This window comes from Diabrotica virgifera, chromosome 3 (genome assembly GCF_917563875.1).
Source record: "Diabrotica virgifera virgifera chromosome 3, PGI_DIABVI_V3a".
NCBI lineage: Eukaryota > Metazoa > Arthropoda > Insecta > Coleoptera > Chrysomelidae > Diabrotica > Diabrotica virgifera.
The window spans coordinates 37,957,618-37,979,933 of NC_065445.1; the positions used below are offsets into that span (position 1 = coordinate 37,957,618).

Sequence of the window (22,316 nt, forward strand, 5' to 3'; positions counted from 1 at the left end):
TCATTAGAAGACGATGGGTTATCTGATCGGGTGTGACTACTGTCAGGTTGACTGCCAGGGCAGCGGGATCGTTGCCAAGATTCCCGATCAGCTTCCAGGCACGTCTGCTGTTTTGTTTCATGTCTAGACTCGTGAACAGCTTGCACCACCTTTCCGTTCTGTTGGCGGATATCGCATGTAACATTTCCTCGCCAGCCTGTATTTTTGCTTTCGAGAAAGGGTCTTCTTCATATAGCTCTTCATATCTTTTAAGTAGGGGTTTAGATTCTTCATTGAGTCCCGCTATGTACTCAGTTTGACAACCTCTAGGAATATGTTTCCGTGATACTTGCTTTACGATTTCTACAAATTTATCGTATAAATCAGGGCAAGGTTCTAGCTGGGAAACTTCTTGATCCAATTCTTCAGAGAATTTTTTCCATTTTGCTTTAGTAAAATTGAACTTTCTCTTGAAAGGAACAATTTCGTATCTGATTGACGCGTTGGAAAGACAAATTATTGGTCTGTGCTGTGTCTTTGGGAGGGCGCTTCCAACGATTTTTGTCACCTGGTCTCCAATTCTGTCGCTGAAAAATATATTGTCTGGGTTGCAACATCTGCGCCATCTTTCGCTGTTGAAAGAGGCAGGCTGCTTTGGATCGTGAATAAGTTTTAGATTCATGCTTTCAGTCCATTTTTCTAGTTCTTCGCCACTGGAATCGGTTCCGTTATAACCCCATGCGACAGTTGAAGTCACCCAGTACGAATTTGATTTGTTGTAATTAAAAGTTATTCGGTTCGTCAAAAGCAAAGTCAGCGTTTGGTGGTTTGTAGATTTACGTTACTGTACAGGAGTTTATCTTCGCTGTGAGGATCTCGATGTCATTTTGATCTGTTAGAGATGTGGAAGCTACATCTTCTCTTACGAAGACTGAGGTACCATATTGGTCGTGTGGCCTCTCCAGTATAAGCTTCATACCCTGAATCCTTGGTCTACGGCTTGCAGTACCTCTATGGGTTTCTTAAACCAGTAGAACATCGACACCATGTTTTCTGCACATATTAGACAATAGGTCTTCATTATCTGCTGATATTCCTTCAACATTAATTGAGATTGTCATCAAAAATGGCCTTGATAAAGACTCTGTGTTGTTGGTGCACCGGTGTTGAAAGGATTAGCCGACATTACTCGTTTCCAGGGGACGCCCGATTGTTTTCACAAGTGATCACAATCTACGTGGAGGCTCTTTTCATGTCCCCCGTAAGAAAAAATAAAACCCACAATATAGTTTCTCTGAAGTACCTACTCCAGTTTGGTGCCAACAAACAATGTTCTTGACGATGTGTATCATTTGAATGATATAATTTGTAACTATACAAGCGCCGTGCATTCTTCAATCTGACAGTGATGTTATAAGAAGTGAGTTTGCCAGTCTCTGGCCATAAACTGAAAATTGTGCACGGGAAGGAAAGCCCATGCACAAACAAAGCCAAGGCTCCGTTGAACGTGCCAATCAAAATGCTGAGAGTATGATATATCTTGGATGAAAGACAGCAATTCAACGAAGAGGTCAGAAGGCTTCAGATATGTCCAATTCATAAAAACCCGCGCCTTCCATCCAGGGAGAAAACAGTGGCATTATAAGGCATTATTTGGAATAGAGCCCAGAGTAGGACTTTCGACTTTCTCTTTGTTGCAAAAATCATAAATATGAAATTCAGGATAAAGACAACCTAAGAAAGACAATATGATAAGTACAGCTTATGGACTATTCCATGCTTGCATAAATCACTCTGTACATTTAAATGTATGATTAAAAAGCACAAATTTACGTATAAGAATCGACGAGAGGGCCAGGAAGAAGAAGAATATCTTGGCTTCAAAACCTGAGAAAGCGGTTCAATACATCGATAACCAGACTATTCCGAATAGCAGTTAGCAAAGTTAGCACCGTAAGACGAAGAAGGTGGGCTGCAAGGATTCTGATAATCTGGATCGTTTTAATTGCCACTAAATTGCTGATTATCTGTCATTGGAATGGTTGTATGCAAGTGGAATTATGCACAGCTAGTTTTTTGTGTTTTATTTTGTGTTATATGCGTGTTTTATTGACTACAACAAAGCATTCGACAAAGTACGACATGAGCAATTAATGCATGTCCTGGAATCAAAGAAGCTGGACTACAGTGGCCTCAGGATTATATCGATTAGCAACGAGCAAAAGTACGTGTTAACGACCAGCTGTCAGAGGAAATTGAAATCAGACGTGGAGTGAGACAGGGATGCATGTTGTCGCCAATTCTATTTAATGCCTACTCGGAAGAGATCTTGAAAAAAGTTCTTGAGGGTGAAACAGTTGGAATAAAGGTAAGTAGTGGAGTTCCCATTAACAACATTAGAAATGCTGATGACACTGTCATCTTAGCTGAAAATATTGGGGATCTTCAGAGGCTGGTGACCAGAATAGCAGAGTTTGGACAAGAATACGGGCTAACAATGAATGTCAAGAAGACAAAGTTTAGGAGAATATCGAAAACTAAAAGAAATAACGAAAATCTCTTCATAAACGGATCCAATATCGAACGAGTCGACCAACATGCATACCTTGGAACAATGATCAATTCCACAGGAGATTACTTACAGGAAATCAAAATCAGAATAGAAAAGGCTAGAGCAAATTTTAACAAAATGAGAAAAGTGCTCTGCAAAAGAGATTTGAAGTTGGAGCTAAGAGTTAGGTTGGCTAGGTGCTACGTTTTCTCGACTTTGTTTTATGGAATGGAAGCTTGGACCTTGAATGCTACACCAATGAAAAAACTAGATCATTCGAGCTGTGGGTGTACAGAAGAATTCTGAAAATATCGTGGACAGAACACGTCACAAACAAAGAGGTTCTGAGAAAGATGAATAAAGAAATGGAAATCCTAAATACTATCAAAACAAGAAAATTGGAATATCTCGGACATATTACACGCGGAGAGAGATACAGCTTGCAGGGAGAGAGATTATGCAGGGAAAATTCAAGGAAAGAAAACCATAGGGAGACGCAGAATATCGTGGCTGCGCAACCTGAGAGAGTGGTACGGATGTACATCAAATGAACTTTTCAGAGCAGCCGTCTCTAAAATACGAATAGCTATGATGATTGCCGACATCGGCCGCGTAGATGGCACTTATAGAAGAAGAAGTTTTTTGTCGTCTTTCCTGTAAAAACAGGTATTTTACACTTATGCATTTTTCACATTAAGAGGAAAGGCGCAAAATGTCGCCTGTCAAAATTTCCAATGTGTTTTAAAAAATGTATTCATTTTTTTCGAATCCTGAGAAAACTGAGAAAAAGTATTTTTGAAAATTTTAAACGCAAAATGAAATATTACCTTATTACCGAGGGCTGAAAGTCCCTTAGAATAAATAAAATCTTTCTTTTGAATGAAATATTTGCTATTAAAAATCACACTAAATTAATTAAGGCGGTTTTAATTAAGGCGAGTGAAATTATGTCAAAGTGTCACGGGAGCAAAAATTCTATATTAATTTCAGAGGTCGAGTGCAATTTGTTGCGATTATTTCATGAATAAAACTGTTCAAAACCAAAATTTTATTGTAATTTATTTATATAAGTACCATTAAACACACAGTTTTTATAAATATTTGACGATTGAAAGTCATGACTTTTATAATTTTTAAAACATTAATTGTCATTAATGTCACTGAATGTATTTTTTCGTAGCAACGAAGGGCATCTGACGTAATATACTTAACGACGGGAGATTATCAAAAATTATCACCTTAATTTGCATGTCTGTAGCTTTCTATTGGTCAGAATCTCCTATGAATGAAATAATCAGTAGTAATTGCACAAGAGCTCTAAAATTATTGAATTTTTCCCGAGTGTCACTTTGGCAGTTTTAATTTCACGAGCCGAAGGCGAGTGAAATTATGTCAAAGTGTCACGAGGGCAAAAATTCTATATTAATTTTAGAGTTCGAGTGCAATTTGTTGCGATTATTTCATGAATAAAACTGTTCAAAACCAAAATTTTATTGTAATTTATATATGTAAGTACCAATTAGTGAAATTAAACACACAGTTGTTATAAATATGTATTTGACGGTTGAAAGTCATCACTTTTATAATTTTTAAAACATTTGTCATTAATGTCACTGAATGTATTTTTTCGTAGCAACGAAGGGCATCTGACGTAATATGCTTAACGACGGGAGATTATCAAAAATTATCACCTTAATTTGCATGTCTGTAGCTTTCTATTGGTCAGAATCCCCTATGAATAAAATAATATATTTTATTTTCGTCCCTGTAACTTAAGATAAACATTAGAGAAGTTTTCGGGGACTTTCAGCCCTCAGTAATAAAGTAATCTTTCATTCTGCGTTTAAATTTTTCAAAAACCTTTATTAGTTTTCTCAGGATTCGAAAAAAATTCATTTAAAACACATTGAAAACACATTTTGACAGGCGACATTTTGCGCCTTTCCCCTTAAGCTGGCGATTTGTGGTTAATAATTACTAATATTTGACTATTGTCTGTGTTTTGACGCCCGAATTTCTTATCAGATGCAAGGCAGACGAAGTTTTGTTATTTCGCGGGTAACAAAATATCGATATCAGGAAAATGCTTGTTTTGTTTGTTAAGTTTTATTTGCAGTCATAAAGATTTATCGTCTAGAATCTAAAATGCATTGAAACCGTAACTTCATAAAACTATTCTATTTACCAGTGCGTCACTCATATCAAGGCAAATTGCAAAATGATAAAACATTTAACAGGTTTAATAGTCTACTATTTTATACCATTATATTAATTAGTTTCTTATTTGTAATCATTTCCATTTGTTGCAGAACCAGTGCAACTGTGATACTAGACTTTTAATAATTAAATGGATCCAATCAGGTGAGTTTGTATGTACATTTAAATTTATACACAAGTTTAAAAGAAGAGTTGCATTCATATTTACTACAATATTTTGTCTTAATTGTAAGCTATTTACATATTAATAGCATTTTGTTTCACCTTTGTCATTTTTTTAAACGTTACCTCTAAATCATTCCATCAGCCAAAGTTCAATAATAAATTACATAAAAAAAAACAAAATAAATTTAATGCAAGAATTAAACGACCCGGACAGAAGGTTAGGGATAAAAGGTAGAGGATATAAAGGGTGTAAGGATAAAACAGGAAGATGCCCTTTCACCACAACTCCTCAACTTAGCTCTGGAATACAGAGCCGGCCCGTGGGTAATATTTCGTCGAATTACTATTGTGGCGCCCCCCCCCCCCAGGGGGCAACTGGTTTTCAAAAGTTCCACTTTATAGGAAAATCATGGTTGTAAAAGTAAAGTAGTATACAACATGTTTTATTTGAACTTAAGTTGACAAGTTATACAATTAGATTTTATTTAAAAGTCCTGAATACAGTTTGGAAAATGGTTATACAAATTTAATGAGTATGGTTATTTATCACCTCGACACCGTAAGATACAAGAGGGCGGCTTAGTACGTAGTAAGTTTATTTAGCAAACGTAATAATGAAAAAATAGTTTTAAATTAATAAAAATTGAACTTGAAAATTAATTAAACTTGAAAATGGCAATGTTGAGCTTTGGACATAAAGCGGTAGGCCTTGTAAGGCAATGAGACATGGCATTGTGTTTTTATGGTTTAAGTTTATCTAAGTTAACTTTCCTAGGTTTTCTCTGGACAAACTCATTTACAATTGCATTAATATCAATATTCTCGAGCACTGCAAGCTCAATTGACGTCAAAGCTAGTATCTGTCTTGCGACATGAAAGACGTCAGATAATTTTTTACTATTTTCAACTTAAAGAAACTCCTTTCTCCACTCGCAACAGACACTGGGAGAGTAAGAAGGATTCGCAGTGCTACACACAGGTTATGAAAGTTCTCCACAAATCCGTTGTCTGCTAAGTAGCTCTTTGTCTTCTTTTTCGACATTCTGAATCATGCTGTTGAGGTTTCAATTCAGAATATAGTTGAAGACCATCAATGTCACTGTGCAGGCTATTAGTGAGAGCAATGTGTAGGTCCTTGCAGCATTTTAATAAGGTTTTGCCATTACTTGTGGTCTTTGAATGTAGAAACCCAAATCTGTCTCCTAGAGAAGAGATACACTGATCCAAGACCGCGTAAAAGAATTTAGTTTTGAACACGATCTTAGGATCAAGAACTGTTTCATCACTTGATTCATAAGAAATCATTTTCTTCTTTTTTCTCGGCCGCAGTTCACTTTCTTTAGGGAATGCTGGGTCAACTTCAATCATTTCGACCACTTCCCTGCAATCGACTAATATTCTGTTGAATCCTGCATAACTCCTTGTTTCTTGAAAAAATTGCTTCGTTGAAGAAATTAAAGCAAGAGAGTTTGCTATGTCCATGTCAACCTCTTGAAGTTTCTTGCTTATGAAGTTTATCTTAAACAAAATTATATGCCACGTTACTAAGCAGCAGATGAATCGGAAATTTTTCAACTTTTTGGCCAAACTTGTAGCTGTATTTCTTGCATATGCGTCTAGCCTTTTTTGGTCTTGACTACATTCAAAAAGCGCGTCATAGATATCCCCAAGCTGATATCTCAGTGGCATAACCGCATTAATTCCAGTCTCCCACCTAGTCTCACTCAAAGGTTTTAGGGTCAAGTTTGTTACGTGTTGTTTCAGTCACCTCAGAAGACAGTGACGACGAAAGAACAGTGAGGCTGGAATGGGAAGAAGTCCCAACGAGAAGAAGACAACGTGGAGGCCTTGCAGGAGCCCTTAAAGCTATGGACCTGGAAAATTGAATAGAGATTGCTCAAGACAGAGAGAAATAGAGGCATGTTGTCGAGTTGGCTAAAACCCACGAAAGGGTTGCAACAAAATGCTGAATGTTTCAGCATTATTACAAAATCCAATGAATATTGCCAAATATCAGAATTGACTCTTGATTGGCCAACACTGTAATATATTTTCTTCGCCACTCATTTCTATCCGTTGATAATACATAGATGCCAATTTGTGGCACCAATTTTACTTGCATCATCAATACCATCTTTTGATCTAAGATTTCTCTACTTTATGATATAAAGACTCGTCTGCAGATTGTTTTGTTTATTTTGTGCTTATAGCTGTAGCAAACTACAGTACCTATACATAATATACAAATCTGCGTAGGTACTCCTTTATTTAATGATCATACTTTCGCTCAGAAAATTTCATCTATTGAGATTATTTTGGTAAAATTAATTTTTTTATAGCGTTTTATCATTACTTGTTTCATTTATTTATTATGTATAAATATTTCTGAACTTGTTACTGCATAGAACATAACTATTTTTTATAATAATAAAATTATAGGTTATACGTTTTTATTCTCTACAAAAGTTTTTTATTTGCCAATGTGGTAATTATATCTACATTATATTTCAGAATAAACAATCAACTTACTATAATAGTCCAGTGAAAAGAGAGGTTTCAGTTAGAGAATGTCATTCGATTTTTCTTATAATGCTTCGATAAATTCGATATTTTTTATGCCTTAGCCTGCTTTATTTTATTTTTATTTATTTTTAGTTTAGGAAAATAAATATTTTAGAGAAATTCTAGTGTCACTGGAAGAGAAGTTGGATCTAAAAAATATGCTGTCACTAAAATCCTGAAATCACATTAAAGAATCTAAAGACAAGAATAAGAATACAATCTAAATTATTTTCAGCATTAAAACTAATCAAATCAGCATCAGAGCACAAGTAGATAGCGTGAGGTATGTTTAGACCGAATCCTGTACGTCAGCCTAATAGTAAAAGTTAAAAATATTACCCCAATCTTTTTTTCTTGCGATAACATAGACTAAGATCTTTGGCTTGGCCCTGATACTAATTTATCATTCTCTTTGCTTTTTATCCCTATGCGGGGTCGGACATGTCCTGTCTAAACGTCTTCCTCCAGGTCTTCTTTGGTCTTCCCCTCCTAGCCCTTCCCGGAATCCTCAAATTAGCAATTCTGTGACATCTACATCACTTAACTGTTTTATAGAATTTTCCCTTGAACTTCATCGGAATTTTTCTGTCTCAAGAGATCACTCGCTTACTTTCACTGAATCCACTCATCTTCATCTATTTCCCCATGACTCTGTAATATTGATCCTAGGTACTTAAAACTATTATTTTACACAATTATTTCACCATCCAAAGATATTTGCAGTCACTCCATTTTTTAAATGAAAATTTTAAAAGTTTTAAACCTTTTTCCCCAAGAGCTTGTCTCCACTCTGCACTGTCCCAGTTTTTGTTCCAAGTCGTTTTCTCTATTTCCAACTAATACTACATGATCAACATATATTAAGCACCAGGAAATAATGTTATCCTGTAGTTTCGCCTTTATCTGATGCCAAAGTAAGAATAAGTACCGAGCCTTGGTGCATTCCTACTTTCACATGAAAATCAGTCTCTGCTATATCTGTCTTAACACTAGTTTTTACTCCCTCATACATGTCTCTTACAATCTTTACATATTCACAGGGGGATTGGTGAAGAGAGGTAAATTTGGCAATGATATCTGTGGTTATATTGATATTTAAGTCACGATGAAAATCACTGTTTTGGACGTACCAAGGTGCATTCACTATACACTTTAGAATTTTGTTTTGAAAACGTTGGATCACGTGAATGTTGGCTTTCCTGACTCATTCCCATAATTGGACACAATAACTTTATACTGGACTCAGTATTTCTTTATAGAAAATAATCTTGCTTTTCGATTCATCACTCAGGATCCTGACCAAGCCACTAATATATTTTTCTGAACTTGATGTTGAGTTAATCACGTTTCTTCTTAATATGCTCCTTGTGAGACTTATGAGACAAAGACAAAGAATGGTGGAGTGCTATGTTTGGTTGGTACTTTTGTAAGGTAATCATGAAGAGAATTAAAGCATTGGAAATGTGGATTCATAGACGGATGCTGAAGATACCTTGGACAGCAGGAAAAACTAATGAAGAAGTACTAAGAAGAGCCAACAAAAATAAAGAGCAGCTAAAGACTGTTAAACACAGGAAAATTTCTCTGGAACATAATATAGTGAGGGGAAATCGATATTATTATATCGAATATATTACAACTGATTCTTAAAGTCAGAATAGAGGGCCGTAGGGGTGTAGGAAGAAAACAAGTTTCTTGGTTAAAAAACATTCGTGAATGGACTCTGATATCAAATGCAGGACAATTATTCTATATTGCAGAAGATCGAGAAGCCTTCGCAATGGTGATCACCAACGTCGGATAATTCTGACAGAGTACGTGAAGAAGAAGATGCTCCTTCTACCAAAGCTTGGCATCGTGAGTAATCCCAGGGTCTTTTGCTTGTTGGCATACTTTATTTGTGTACAATCCATCTAGACTGGTTGTTATGCTTTATTTGTGAAGTCCAGTATGCCTCGCATTCAATTAGTTAAGTGTAGTGCGCCATTTTTTGTCCAGACGGCGTTTTTCTTAAGAGCACACAGTAGCGATCAACAGGTAGCAACAAACGCGGTCCAAGATTGCGAAAGTTCTGCGAACTTTCAAAAGTGAGGCAACAGTGCGTCGGTAATTCGACACTGACAGTGACGTTTATACAAAGATCTTATACACATAGATTTGGCCAACTCGGAAAAATAGCGTAACGCGGAGCAGTTCGGGTCGGTGGTCTATCTATCTCCCTCTACCGGGACTTAGCTTTCTCTCTCTGTCATATGATGGCCGCCGCCTGTGTGTCGTTTCGTTACTCCCACCTCTTGGTAGATACGCTCACACTCGCACGACAGACAAAGATAGCTAAACCACCGTACTTGATATCGACGTTACACCCCGATGCATTGAGTGGCATATACCTAGCCAAGTCTATTTTCTTTACATGTCTCTGCGTTTATACTATCAAAAATAATAATTTTTATACACATAGGCGCGAAATGTTGCCAAGTCAGTGATGTTCGATTTCTTGTTATAAAAAAATAGATTTTTAGTACAGTGGAATCGCGATTATCCGAGTCCCGACTAACCGAGCCTCTGGATTAACCGAGATAGTAAATTTTTGAAAATTTTTTCAAAAAGCCAAATTTTTGAAGATTGGTTTTTTGACGAGTTCGTTTGCGTTGTTGAGGCCTACTTAAAAAAGAAAAATCTACCATGAAAAGCTATTCTTCTTTTGGACAACGCGTCATCTCATCCAGATGCAAGTTCGTTGGTTAGCGGTGACATTAAAGCTGTGGTTGCCACCAAACGTCACATCTCTCATTCAACCTCTGGACCAAGGAGTTTTAGATGCTATGAAACGGAAATATCATCGAAGGTTTCTCCAGGTGTTGTTGACCTGGTTAGATGAGGGAATGACTGTGACAGCAGCCCTTAAAAAGATCACCCTTAAGGATGTGTCTTACTGCAAACTTTGCAAAAGTCATGGCGAAAGCTATTTCAAATTGAAGCAAAAAGTGATGGAAAAAATAATAACTGTATTGCTGAAATAGTAGACCTCGCTAATCAGTTACCAACGGAACTGCCGATAAATGATGAAGACGTCAACGAGTTGATTATGCAAGATCAGCAAATGGAACTGACTGATGATGCAGTCGCCGACATGGTTATCAACCTACACAATGTCACCGAGGATGACACAGATGAGATAATTGAGAAAATATCTCACTCCGAAGTAACGAAGGCGATTGGAGCTGCCCTCGCCTACATTGAGCAACAGGAAGAGTTAACCCCTACCAATGTCCTTCATCTTCAGCGTTAGCGCAACATCGCAGCGTCAAAACGAGGCCAGAAGTTGACGCAGAAATATATCAAAGACTTTTTTAAAACATGAAGATGATTCAGTACGTATGTAAATGTTTTCCTATCTATGTATATATTTTAACAATATACCTACTCTGTATACAGGTTTACTTCAATTTTACATAATAAACTAATTACATACGTCATAACTTTTGAATTTTTCGCTTATTTTAAGCAAATGCCCGATCTCCGCGTTATCCGAGTTTTTCGGTATCCGAGGTATGCGCGGTCCCAATTAGCTCGGATAATCGCGATTCCACTGTAGTTCCAATGTGACACAAAATCTAGGCACGGGATAAAAATATTTATTTGAAAAAAGTGTATTTTTTTGTCTTTCTTAATGGCGGTACAGGCTCCTTTTTTTAATATTTTATTTAGTTATATAGTAATTTCCACATACTAACATATTTCTGAAATTGAGCTCTGTACCGCCATTTTTTATTATATTACGAATATGTGTGCCAAATATCTCGACAAATTATTCAAAATTAGAGCCGCAATCTTGGAACGCGTTTGTTGCTACCTGTTGATCGCTACTGTTTGCTCTTAATAGAAGATTGAAATTTTCTGGTTGAGCTTCCTTAAGTCATCCACATTACTAATCTCCGTATTGACAGCACAACTAGCTATTGTAATGTAAATATTTGATGGCATATCACTGATTATATCCGATAAGAGACTGGCTCCAAAGCACTCCCTTGTTGTACCCCAGTTCTAATTTACTTAATTAATATATATATATATATATATATATATATATATATATATATATATATATATATATATATATATATATATATATATATATATATATATATATGTATATATATATATATATATATATATATATATATATATATATATATATATATATGTATATATATATATATATATATATATATATATATATATATATATATATATATATATATTTGTACAAATATTTTCGACCGTACTGTGTTAAATAGTGATTTTTTGAATAACGGCAATTCGGTCAGATGAAATAAAAGACTGACACTAACCATTTGAGTAATATCTACTGTAATATTCTAAGTAATTCATAACATTCTTTCCCAAAATTTAAAAAATACAAACAAATTACTCAATTAATCTACTAACAATGAATCTACCTTATTTTTATTCAAGTTCTGAATACCAGTCTTACACTAACTCATTACGTACCATCGATTACATTTTATAGTCAATTTAAAATACTTCAAGTCCTTTTTCATTTGTCTACTATTACCTTTCCACCTTAAAATTTCGCAAATAATTTTTCTTGTTTACTTTGACGTATTCACTAAAAATAAAAAATAATTTTTTTTTCAATATTAGACAATATTCTATTAACATAAGATATATTGCAGTTACCATAACTCCGAAATACATGTCAAAATAACATCAGTCATTTCTCAAGTCAATGTTCAATATAATATGTTAAACGAATTTAAATTATCACTCTTATAGTTGTAAGTAATGAAATGTTTTGATTTTTGTCCATATCTAATCTTAATAAATTTACAGTTTTCTCCTGAAGAAGTCACCAAATAGTGACGAAATATTGAGACCTAGAACAAATAGAGTTTTATTTCATCTGACCGAATTGCCGTTATTCAAAAAATCACTATTTAACACAGTACGGTCGAAAATATTTGTACAAATAATAAAACGATGGGCTTTTATCAGAATATTCTTAACACCTATGGAATCCACACTGTAAAGTTAATGAAGAAATGGGCAACATTCAACCAACAACTTGCAAATTATACCAACAGAAGAATATTTCTATTACGATGCAGAAAAAATAACTTATCACCTAAACACATCCAAGATAGCAAAAAGAACATTGAAAATCTTTTAACTACTAATACAAACCGATTTCTAAACAACAAAATTGAAAATTTTATATTAACAACAAATCGTAAAACTTTATCTTTGGAGATTAAGGTAACATGCAATAAAATTTCATCTATAAATCATAATATAACTAACATAAAAATTGAATTAAAAAATCTTATTCCCATGACAATTTTTAGTGAATATTCACATCGATTAAAATCAAGTTTTGATTCGACTTTTAAAAAAACTAAACAAAATAACATTGACAAATTCAATACCTTAGCAAACAATTTAGAGACAAATGTACTTTTCTTAAACAACTCAAAATGGTTTAAAAACATTTCGACAATTAACATACCAAAAGATATTTCAGACTTCTTATCACTTGGACCGAAATTTGGTGTCACATGCAATAATGATGACATAAATATACACCATTTTTTAGCTGACATAGAAAACATCATCGAAGATATACCTAATACATCTAAAGATTTACTGAGAGCTAAAGTAACCAATATAACAACAAATTTTATTCAAAATCCTAAAACCATAAACTTGTCTCATCTTAAAAAAACATTTTATAAAACAAAAAAGTTTCTTAAAAATCACCCTAACTTATACATTCTACCTGCAGATAAAGGAGGATGTACTGTCGCAATGGACAAATTAGATTATATTCAAAAAGCGAATACTCTTCTCCAAGATAACACAACATACACACAAATCAACAATGATCCAACTACCTCTATTCAAACTACACATAATAAATTAATAAAAACTTTAAAAAATCAAAATAAACTTACAGAACAACAAGCCAAAGAACTAACCATTTACAACTCTGACATACCTAAATTATATGGCTTACCAAAGATACATAAAATTAATATACCATTACGTCCAATTATCAGTACTATAAACTCCACAACTTACAACTTGTCCAAATTCTTGGGAGATATACTTAAACAAACATTTGAGCATGAGCCAAGTTTTAATACAAAAGATACATTTTCTTTTGTAAATTCTATAAATGGACTTCAGCTACCAGATAACTATGTTTTAATCTCATTAGATGTAGTGTCATTGTTTACTAACATTCCTATTAAGTTGATAATTGAAATCATACAAAAAAAATGGTCTAAAATAGAACAATTCACATCTTTATCCAGAAAAGACTTCCTATCATTAATAACCTTCTTATTTGATAACACATATTTTTGTTTTGATGATAAATTCTATAAACAAATATTTGGAACTCCAATGGGCAGTCCTATAAGCCCTATACTAGCAACAATTATTCTAGACCATTTAATAGATCTTGGAATCTCAAAATTGCCGTTTTCACTAGCATTTATTTATAAATTTGTTGATGATATAATATGCAGTGTACCCTTTAACCACATCGAGACAGTAAAAACAATATTTAATTCACTTCATCAAAATATTCAGTTTACTGTCGAATATGAAAATCAAAATAGTGTACCTTTTTTAGATACCAAAGTGATAAGAACAAATGATAACAAAATCATATTAGATTGGTATCAAAAAGATACTGCGTCCGGCAGATTTATAAATTATTATTCGAATCATCCTAGAAATCAAAAATTTAACACAATCATATCCATGAAAAATCGGATAACGACAATTTGTAATCGAAGTTTCTTAGATATCAATCTTAATAAACTTTTTGAAATGTTTTTGAACAATGGCTACCCAAAACACATTTTAAAAAAACTTATTTATAACACCAACTCATCTAATAGACCTTTGATTAATAATCCACAGCCAGTTATTTACAAAAAAATACCTTATGTCCAAAATTTAACAGACCAGATTGTCCCACTTTTCAAAATTTTTCCCAACATCAAATTAGTTAAGTACAATCCACTTCTAAATTCAATGTTGTTCTCAAAAACTAAAGCTAATACTCCAAATACATTAAAGAGCAACATAATTTACAAAATAAATTGCATTGAATGTCAAGGTTGTTATATTGGTCAAAGTAAACAGTGGCTTAAGCAACGCGTCACTCAACATAAAAGTGACTGCAACATCAAAAAAAACTGTTGTGCCTTAGTAGATCACCACTTAAATACAGGACATAAATTTGATTTTAATAATGTAAAAATTTTGGAACAAGTTGACAACTATAAAAAACGACTCTTCCTTGAGATGGTACATATTAACAAAACTCCAGAATCAATTAATTATAAGACTGACACTAACCATTTGAGTAATATCTACTGTAATATTCTAAGTAATTCATAACATTCTTTCCCAAAATTTAAAAAATACAAACAAATTACTCAATTAATCTACTAACAATGAATCTACCTTATTTTTATTCAAGTTCTGAATACCAGTCTTACACTAACTCATTACGTACCATCGATTACATTTTATAGTCAATTTAAAATACTTCAAGTCCTTTTTCATTTGTCTACTATTACCTTTCCACCTTAAAATTTCGCAAATAATTTTTCTTGTTTACTTTGACGTATTCACTAAAAATAAAAAATAATTTTTTTTTCAATATTAGACAATATTCTATTAACATAAGATATATTGCAGTTACCATAACTCCGAAATATATGTCAAAATAACATCAGTCATTTCTCAAGTCAATGTTCAATATAATATGTTAAACGAATTTAAATTATCACTCTTATAGTTGTAAGTAATGAAATGTTTTGATTTTTGTCCATATCTAATCTTAATAAATTTACAGTTTTCTCCTGAAGAAGTCACCAAATAGTGACGAAATATTGAGACCTAGAACAAATAGAGTTTTATTTCATCTGACCGAATTGCCGTTATTCAAAAAATCACTATATATATATATATATATAAAAACAAAATATGCACAAGATGGAATGCAACCATAGACACGTGTTTCTGACTTATTAGTCGTCATCAGTATGATATAGCTAAACAGGAGCAATGCAACCAATTTGTGGCTATAATGTTAGAAGACCCTCAGGATTCGAGAGCAACAACTAACAAATCCACGGAGGAAGCTACAGCTACCTGAGGCAAGGAATGCCAAACGTTTAGAACGTTTTAAACAATCAAACAAGGAGAGGTTAGCGCGAGTTAATAAATATCGGCATGGCTCGCAATAAGTATGAAAAACAAAATATGCACAAGATGGAATGCAACCATAGACACGTGTTTCTGACTTATTAGTCGTCATCAGTATGGTGATAACCAGTATGGTATGGATAACCGTCATCAGTATGGTAGGCTATGTAGCTCCTGTAGCTATATCATACTGATGACGACTAATAAGTCAGAAACACGTGTCTATGGTTGCATTCCATCTTGTGCATATTTTGTTTTTCATACTTATTGCGAGCCATGCCGATATTTATTAACTCGCGCTAACCTCTCCTTGTATATATATATTTAACATTCCTAGACGTTTCAGACTGGTATAAAGCTATAATGTATTTTGTTTTTGTATACATTTCCATACCGATTTACTTGACTATATTGAACGATTATAGTAAGTATCTATTTGATGAGATAATTCATGTTTACTTTTCATAATAGCAGGTTTAGAATTATTCACAGATCAATGATTTTAGTTTTTTGCGTTGGCCGCAAAACCACATTTTTTTTTCTCTTAGTGGAACTATTAATCAAATTATGCTTACCAAATTGAGTATAAGAAGATAAAACAAATTATTGTGGTAATTCCTGTAGAATTGGAAAAAGTAAAAGTTGGTTTTTAAACCTACTTTATGTTTTTAGACGTATTTAGTATAACGGGTTATTAATCTGAAGTTATTTTTTGTGGCTTTTATTTTTTTATTAATATAAAGAGTGTTCCACTAAGATCAGTTCATCCTAATAAACTAAACCGCAAAAGTTTTTCACGGATTCCGCTGATTTGTTTTTGTTATTTTACACTTTTCGTTGATATGTACACTTTTTCGAGTTTATACCGGGTGGAAGAAAAAAAATGTTTTCTAATGTATATTTGAACCACTCTGTAGGGAGGACAAGATGTACGGGTGAGTATACGGATCTAGGTCGCTGTTTCGGCGGGGCCATTTGGGCGTCGCCGTTTGGGCGTCGAGTCATGTGGACGTCAGCCGTTTCGACGTCGGCCATTTCGGCGTCGGAATTAATTGGTAACGTTATATATAGAAAACGTTATTAAACTTATGTCAGTTCAATAGTGAAACAGTTGACTGTAGACTTTACGTTTCTAGGGTTACTGATGTTGCTATGGGTCACTTTAAAACACGCGATATTTTGAGTTATCAGAACATGAGAGGATTTCAGACCCGGAATCGTACTTCAGGGTCAATACATATTATTGCTGTTTGAATATATTGATTTCTCAAACCAAACAAAAGTTTTAAAGCAGATACTGATTTAAGGCAGTGGGGGCCCCTGGGCAGACTTGGTGTGAGGCCCTTACTTCCTACCATTGAAATAATGTTGATCTACTTTTATAAATATCTATATTTTTAAATAATAAAAAATACAAGAGCTGTTACTTGTTACAGTAAAATCTTAAAAATAAACATAGTCCGGGTACTTTTCGAGATTTTTTCATTGAAAATTCCTTGATTGTATCGGACATGTCTAGTTGGTACAAGACATCGTATTTAATGCTCATTATAGAGAGATTATTCGAACGCTCTTGGTCCATCATAAATCGAAGTCAATTTTTAATTAATTTAAGTTTTGAAAATAACTTCTTCCCACTGCAGTTAGTTAGCATCATAATCAGAACTAAATATAAAAGAAGTGTCACCTCAACGTTTGGAAACGCATCATTCACATTATTTTATTCTAACAGTCGGTACATTTGAAGTTCCTTGCTTATATTTGATGTGCCGATATCCTCTTTAAATGAATTGAAAAATTCTACAAATTGTACTAGTTCTACACCTAGATTTTCATCTAAACCATTGCTATAAATGTCGGTAGTAAGCTTTAGTGAGCGAGCTTCAATTTCCTTGGGAGTCAAATTTTTCAAATGATGTAAGAATCCAAAGTTGGAATGAATGGATTAATAAATATGCAGAAAGCCTCTGACTTAAAGAGGTAATGAAGTGATTTATAATAGCGATAACATTTTGAGTCCTAAATTTCTCTGATGTTGTCATTTCAGTCTCTTGAGATGTTCCGTAATCCAGTGGAGTCAGTTGAATAATCAGTAGTCGTTTTCTATGTGTCGAATAGTCTTGACTCCCGCTTACCATCTCGCCTCGCGTCTCACATTATGTATTTCGAAATTGTCACGGCTTTGCTGTCTAAATTCTTTAAGTGATGTACATAAGTGCCACTATTACTGAATTAAGGGCAATATTTGGATCTTGGAGAAAACGACTTGGGCTGTTTGTTCTCTCTGATTTTATTCAAAAATATTGCAAATATTCCTGTTTCCAGTAAACGCATTCGATTATACAAACCATTTGCATCGTTACGAGTTTTAAATTCTTGTTCATCGTCTTCTGAACTTTTGGATAATGCTACTTTAATCTGATGATTACCTATAACTGGTGCTTAACACTTTAACTGCCAGGTAAATTCAGAGTAAATTTTGTACCGGGTCTTCTAGGCCAACATATTTTTTCAACTTAATTACTCTATTTGTGTTTGTTTTTAGCAAAAATCATAAAATCAGATTTGTTTTTTGGGCATTTTTGTAAAAATTGCTGTGTCCTCATTTGGTGCACGCGGCCTGCAATTGTGAAATTGTTCCTAATGTCTAGTTGCAGGCCATGAGTACCATAGATGGACACTTAAGGTCAAATAGTCCGTTATCTTAGGTCTTAGGGAAGGTCCTAAAAAAAAACCTGCAGCCATTGTCGAGTACAATAACGCAAAACTATTTGTGAACATGTCAGATCAAAAGACAGCTTATTCAAACTGCTTACGAAAGTCTGACAAATGGTACAGAAAAGTGGCATTTGAGATGATTACTGGTACTTCACTGGTGGAATTATTTTCAATAACATCAACCAAAGCAAAACGTCAGTTACAAAATTCAAAGAAAATGTGTGCATTCAACTTATTCAAAGTAGTAATCTACTTCTTCCTGTACAAGTTCATGCCAAACATGAACTTACTCAAAATGCTTTGAACAAAAGAGGCAGGTGGACGATTCGTTACAAAAAAAAATCTGAAATCCATGATCAAAATTATGCTATAAAAAACACAAAATGAGTAACACGGGTATGCAACGGATGTGAAGACAGTCCTTTTATGTGTTTAGAATGTTTCTTTGCCAACCGTGTTTTTACAAAAAAAATAACTAAAACATGTACAATAAAATTGACTCTCAGTACCTAATTTTCTAATTAAAAAATACTACATTATATTATGTTACTTTTTATTACTATACTGTCATAAAAATAAAAAAAAAGTTAATGTATAGTTAATTTTAATTTTATTATCCCTTATACCTTTAAAAATAAAAAAAAAATCCCAGAATGTTTTTAAACGTTATGGTTCTACGTTCTACGCCAGACTTAATGAAACTCCCATTTAAATACACGTTAAATGTATACCAACCACGGACACATGGCTGAAACGCTGATAAAACCTGTGTCCAATATATGTACACATGGCAGAGAACTAAAATTGCCTGTGTCCATATATGGTACACATGGCAGTTAAAGTGTTAAACATTCAATTAACAAGTTGTATCTATAGTAGAAGAAGTGAAAAATATATTAAGTTCTAATAAGAAATCAAAGAATGCTGTGGCAGCAGGACAACACTCAGCTGCAGCTTTTGTAATTAAAAGAGAGTGGGTGGCACAAGTGTTTGCATACAACAAAAATAATTACATGTGAATAATTTGCTATTTTTTACTTTGAGGCTTTGTGGGGTCCCCGGAATGTGGAGCTGTTTAAAAGTCTCTGTGACTTGAGTAATACATATTTGAAATCTTGCAACCCGAGAAACTTATATCATTTCCAAATGAAATTAAAAACAGTAAGCCAAAAGGCTAACTACTAAATAAGATAAAGACATTTCATTTGATCTTTATAAAAAGTTATTTGCTTTACTTTATTATTTTATATTTTATTTTAATTTATATTTGTTGAATATATTTTTTAGGTAGGATATAAACACATAATAATACGTGTAATACTGTATTTACAAATAAAATATTTTGTATAGTTACATATATACTATTTTTTGTTTATTAAAACAACGTTGTAGAGTGCAAATAGATTTTTCTAAATCGCGCGTATTAAAGTCACCATGGCAACATAATTAGAAACTTTTTAATTATTGAACTGACAGCAGTAACCTATAACGTTACCAATTAATTCCGACGCCGAAACGGCTGACGTTCACTTGGCTCGACGCCCAAACGGCGAGCGACGTCCAAATGTCCAGATGTCCCAATCCGTGCGTATACATCGAATTCGTATTATAGATTTACGCGGGTTCCACACATCCACACATTGGGTCAACTGTACTCCGATGTTCGGTGTGGCATTCACACATTGGGTTGAATATTGGGGCCATGTCAATCTGTTCCTTTTAGAGCTAACGTCAATATGTCCGACATGGAAATTGCTGTGGCTGCGACTATCGATGTCGTGATAATAAGTGCATAAACATGATTATATTTTACAACAAAAAACGTGAAGGCCCTCTCGTTGAACAGGATGGTGAATGACAACAATTCATAAACTAAGAAATTAATATGTTGAATTCCACATTCCACAGCACTCGTTCGACTTGATAAAGCTCAAGAAATTCTATAGTATAGTATAGTTGATCCAAAAGATGGCATAACCCAGACATCCAAAGTGAAAGTTATCCTTCAACACCAAATTGTTCTATATGGTCCACACAATGTCCAGAAAAAAGTCACACCATTTTGAGCGTCGGGTTTGGGGGGGGGGTGAGGGGGGAGAAATCGATAAATTCGTAGTTTTTTAAGTTTTTCGCCAATATTTCTAAAACTATGCGGTTTAGCATGAACAACCCTCTATACAAAATTGTTCTACATTAAATTTGAAATAAAAAAGGCCCTATGCATATCTTTCTAAAATGAATGGTTCCAAAGTTACGGAGGTAGTATAGTATAACTGGTCCAAAAATAGGCCTAACCCAAACATCCAAAGTAAAAGTTTTCCTCCAACACCAAAATGTTCTATATCGTCCACATATTGTTCAGTAAAAAGTTACACCATTTTGAGCATCCGGTTTGGGAGGGAGATGGGAGAGAAGCCGGTAAATTAGTAGTTTTTTTAGGTTTTTCGTCAATATTCCTAAAACTATGCTTTAGCGTAAACAATGTTATATACAAAAATGTTCTACATGAAATTTAAAACAAAAAATGTTGTGTACACAATTGTTATAAAATCAACGGTTCCAGAGTTACGGAGGGGAAAAGTTGAGGTTTTCGATACTTTTTATATTTTTTGGACAATATTTATGATATAACTATACCAAAAACCCAGACATCCAAAGTGAAAGTTATCTTTCAACACCAAATTGTTCTATATGGTCCACATAATGTTCAGAAAAAAGTCACACCATTTTGAGCGTCGGGTTTGGGAGGGAGAGGAGGAAGAAATCAGTAAATATAAAAAGTATCGAAAACCTCCACTTTTCACCCTCTGTAACTCTGGAACCGTTGATTTTAGAAGGGTTATGCATAGGGCCTTTTTTATTTTAAATTTAATGTAGAACAATTTTGTGTAGAAGGTTGTTCATGCTAAACCGCTTAGTTTTAGAAATATCGACGAAAAACGTAAAAAACTACGAATTTTCAGATTTCTCCCCCTCTCCCCCCCAAACCCGACACTCAAAATGGTGTGACTTTTTTCTGAACATTATGTGGACCATATAGAACAATTTGGTGTTGGAGGATAACTTTCACTTTGGATGTCTGGGTTTGGGTCTAACTATACCATACTACTAGCAGTTTTTCGTGGTCTGACACCGTCTCAGATTTAGAAGACATATTTTCTTTTAAGTAATAAATACGTTGAAACGCAACACTATTTCACACCAAAGAAGTGGCAAAACTGTAGCGCCAATGTGTGATTGGCATCAACAGCAACACAAGTATTGGCGCCAACCCCTTTGACGTATACGCAAAAACCGACCCAAATTAGGGTTGCCAGTGGTTCAAACGCGAAGTATCAAAGAGAAAGTGAAAGAGAGCTAGCGCGCAACGCTACGGGTTTGACAAGCTTTGATGGTGAATGCGAGTTGTTAAAACAGACATCTTGTCAAACCAGTGGTATTGATCTGTTTCATTTTTACTCTGATCCCTCACGTTTTATTAACGCCTGGCAAAGTGGCAACCATAATTTACGGCCATTTGTCACAGGCAACGTTATATCATCGTAATAGAAAAAAATTGGCTCTAATTTGATATAGAATTTTTTTTAAAGTCAATTACTATTAATTTAATTAAAACTATTTGCGGCCACTTTTTGACTGGCCCACTGATCATCGCTTAATCCCAAACCAGCCATCTAACATGGTTTTGGCTTATAAACTTCAATTTGTTTCAATTTAAATTTAACAATTATTTTTTTGTTTTAGTGCCAGTGCTCTTGCATTAAAGTAAGTATTACTAATATTTTAGATACTTTTTAAGAATAAATAATTTCTTGTTAGATTACTGTTCGTCCCATTTCTCGTTTAAAGTCAATGGTAGGTAATTGAACGAAAC

General features: G+C 34.0%; 1 protein-coding gene across 3 annotated transcripts in view; it reads left to right on the forward strand.

Annotated features, from left to right (window-relative positions):
• LOC114326037 (facilitated trehalose transporter Tret1-2 homolog) overlaps window positions 1-22,316 on the forward strand; it is a 91,051-nt gene that overhangs the window by 14,674 nt on the left and 54,061 nt on the right. For 2 of the 3 annotated variants that reach the window (XM_028274238.2, XM_050647864.1), the window contains 2 exons: window positions 4,840-4,891; window positions 22,187-22,207. In XM_028274238.2, the coding sequence (XP_028130039.2) occupies window positions 4,878-4,891; window positions 22,187-22,207 (35 nt within the window). In that variant the 5' untranslated portion in view covers window positions 4,840-4,877. Of the gene's footprint in view, window positions 1-4,839; window positions 4,892-16,636; window positions 16,660-22,186; window positions 22,208-22,316 lie in introns of those variants that run through there. The other variant, XM_050647863.1, reaches the window with a different exon arrangement.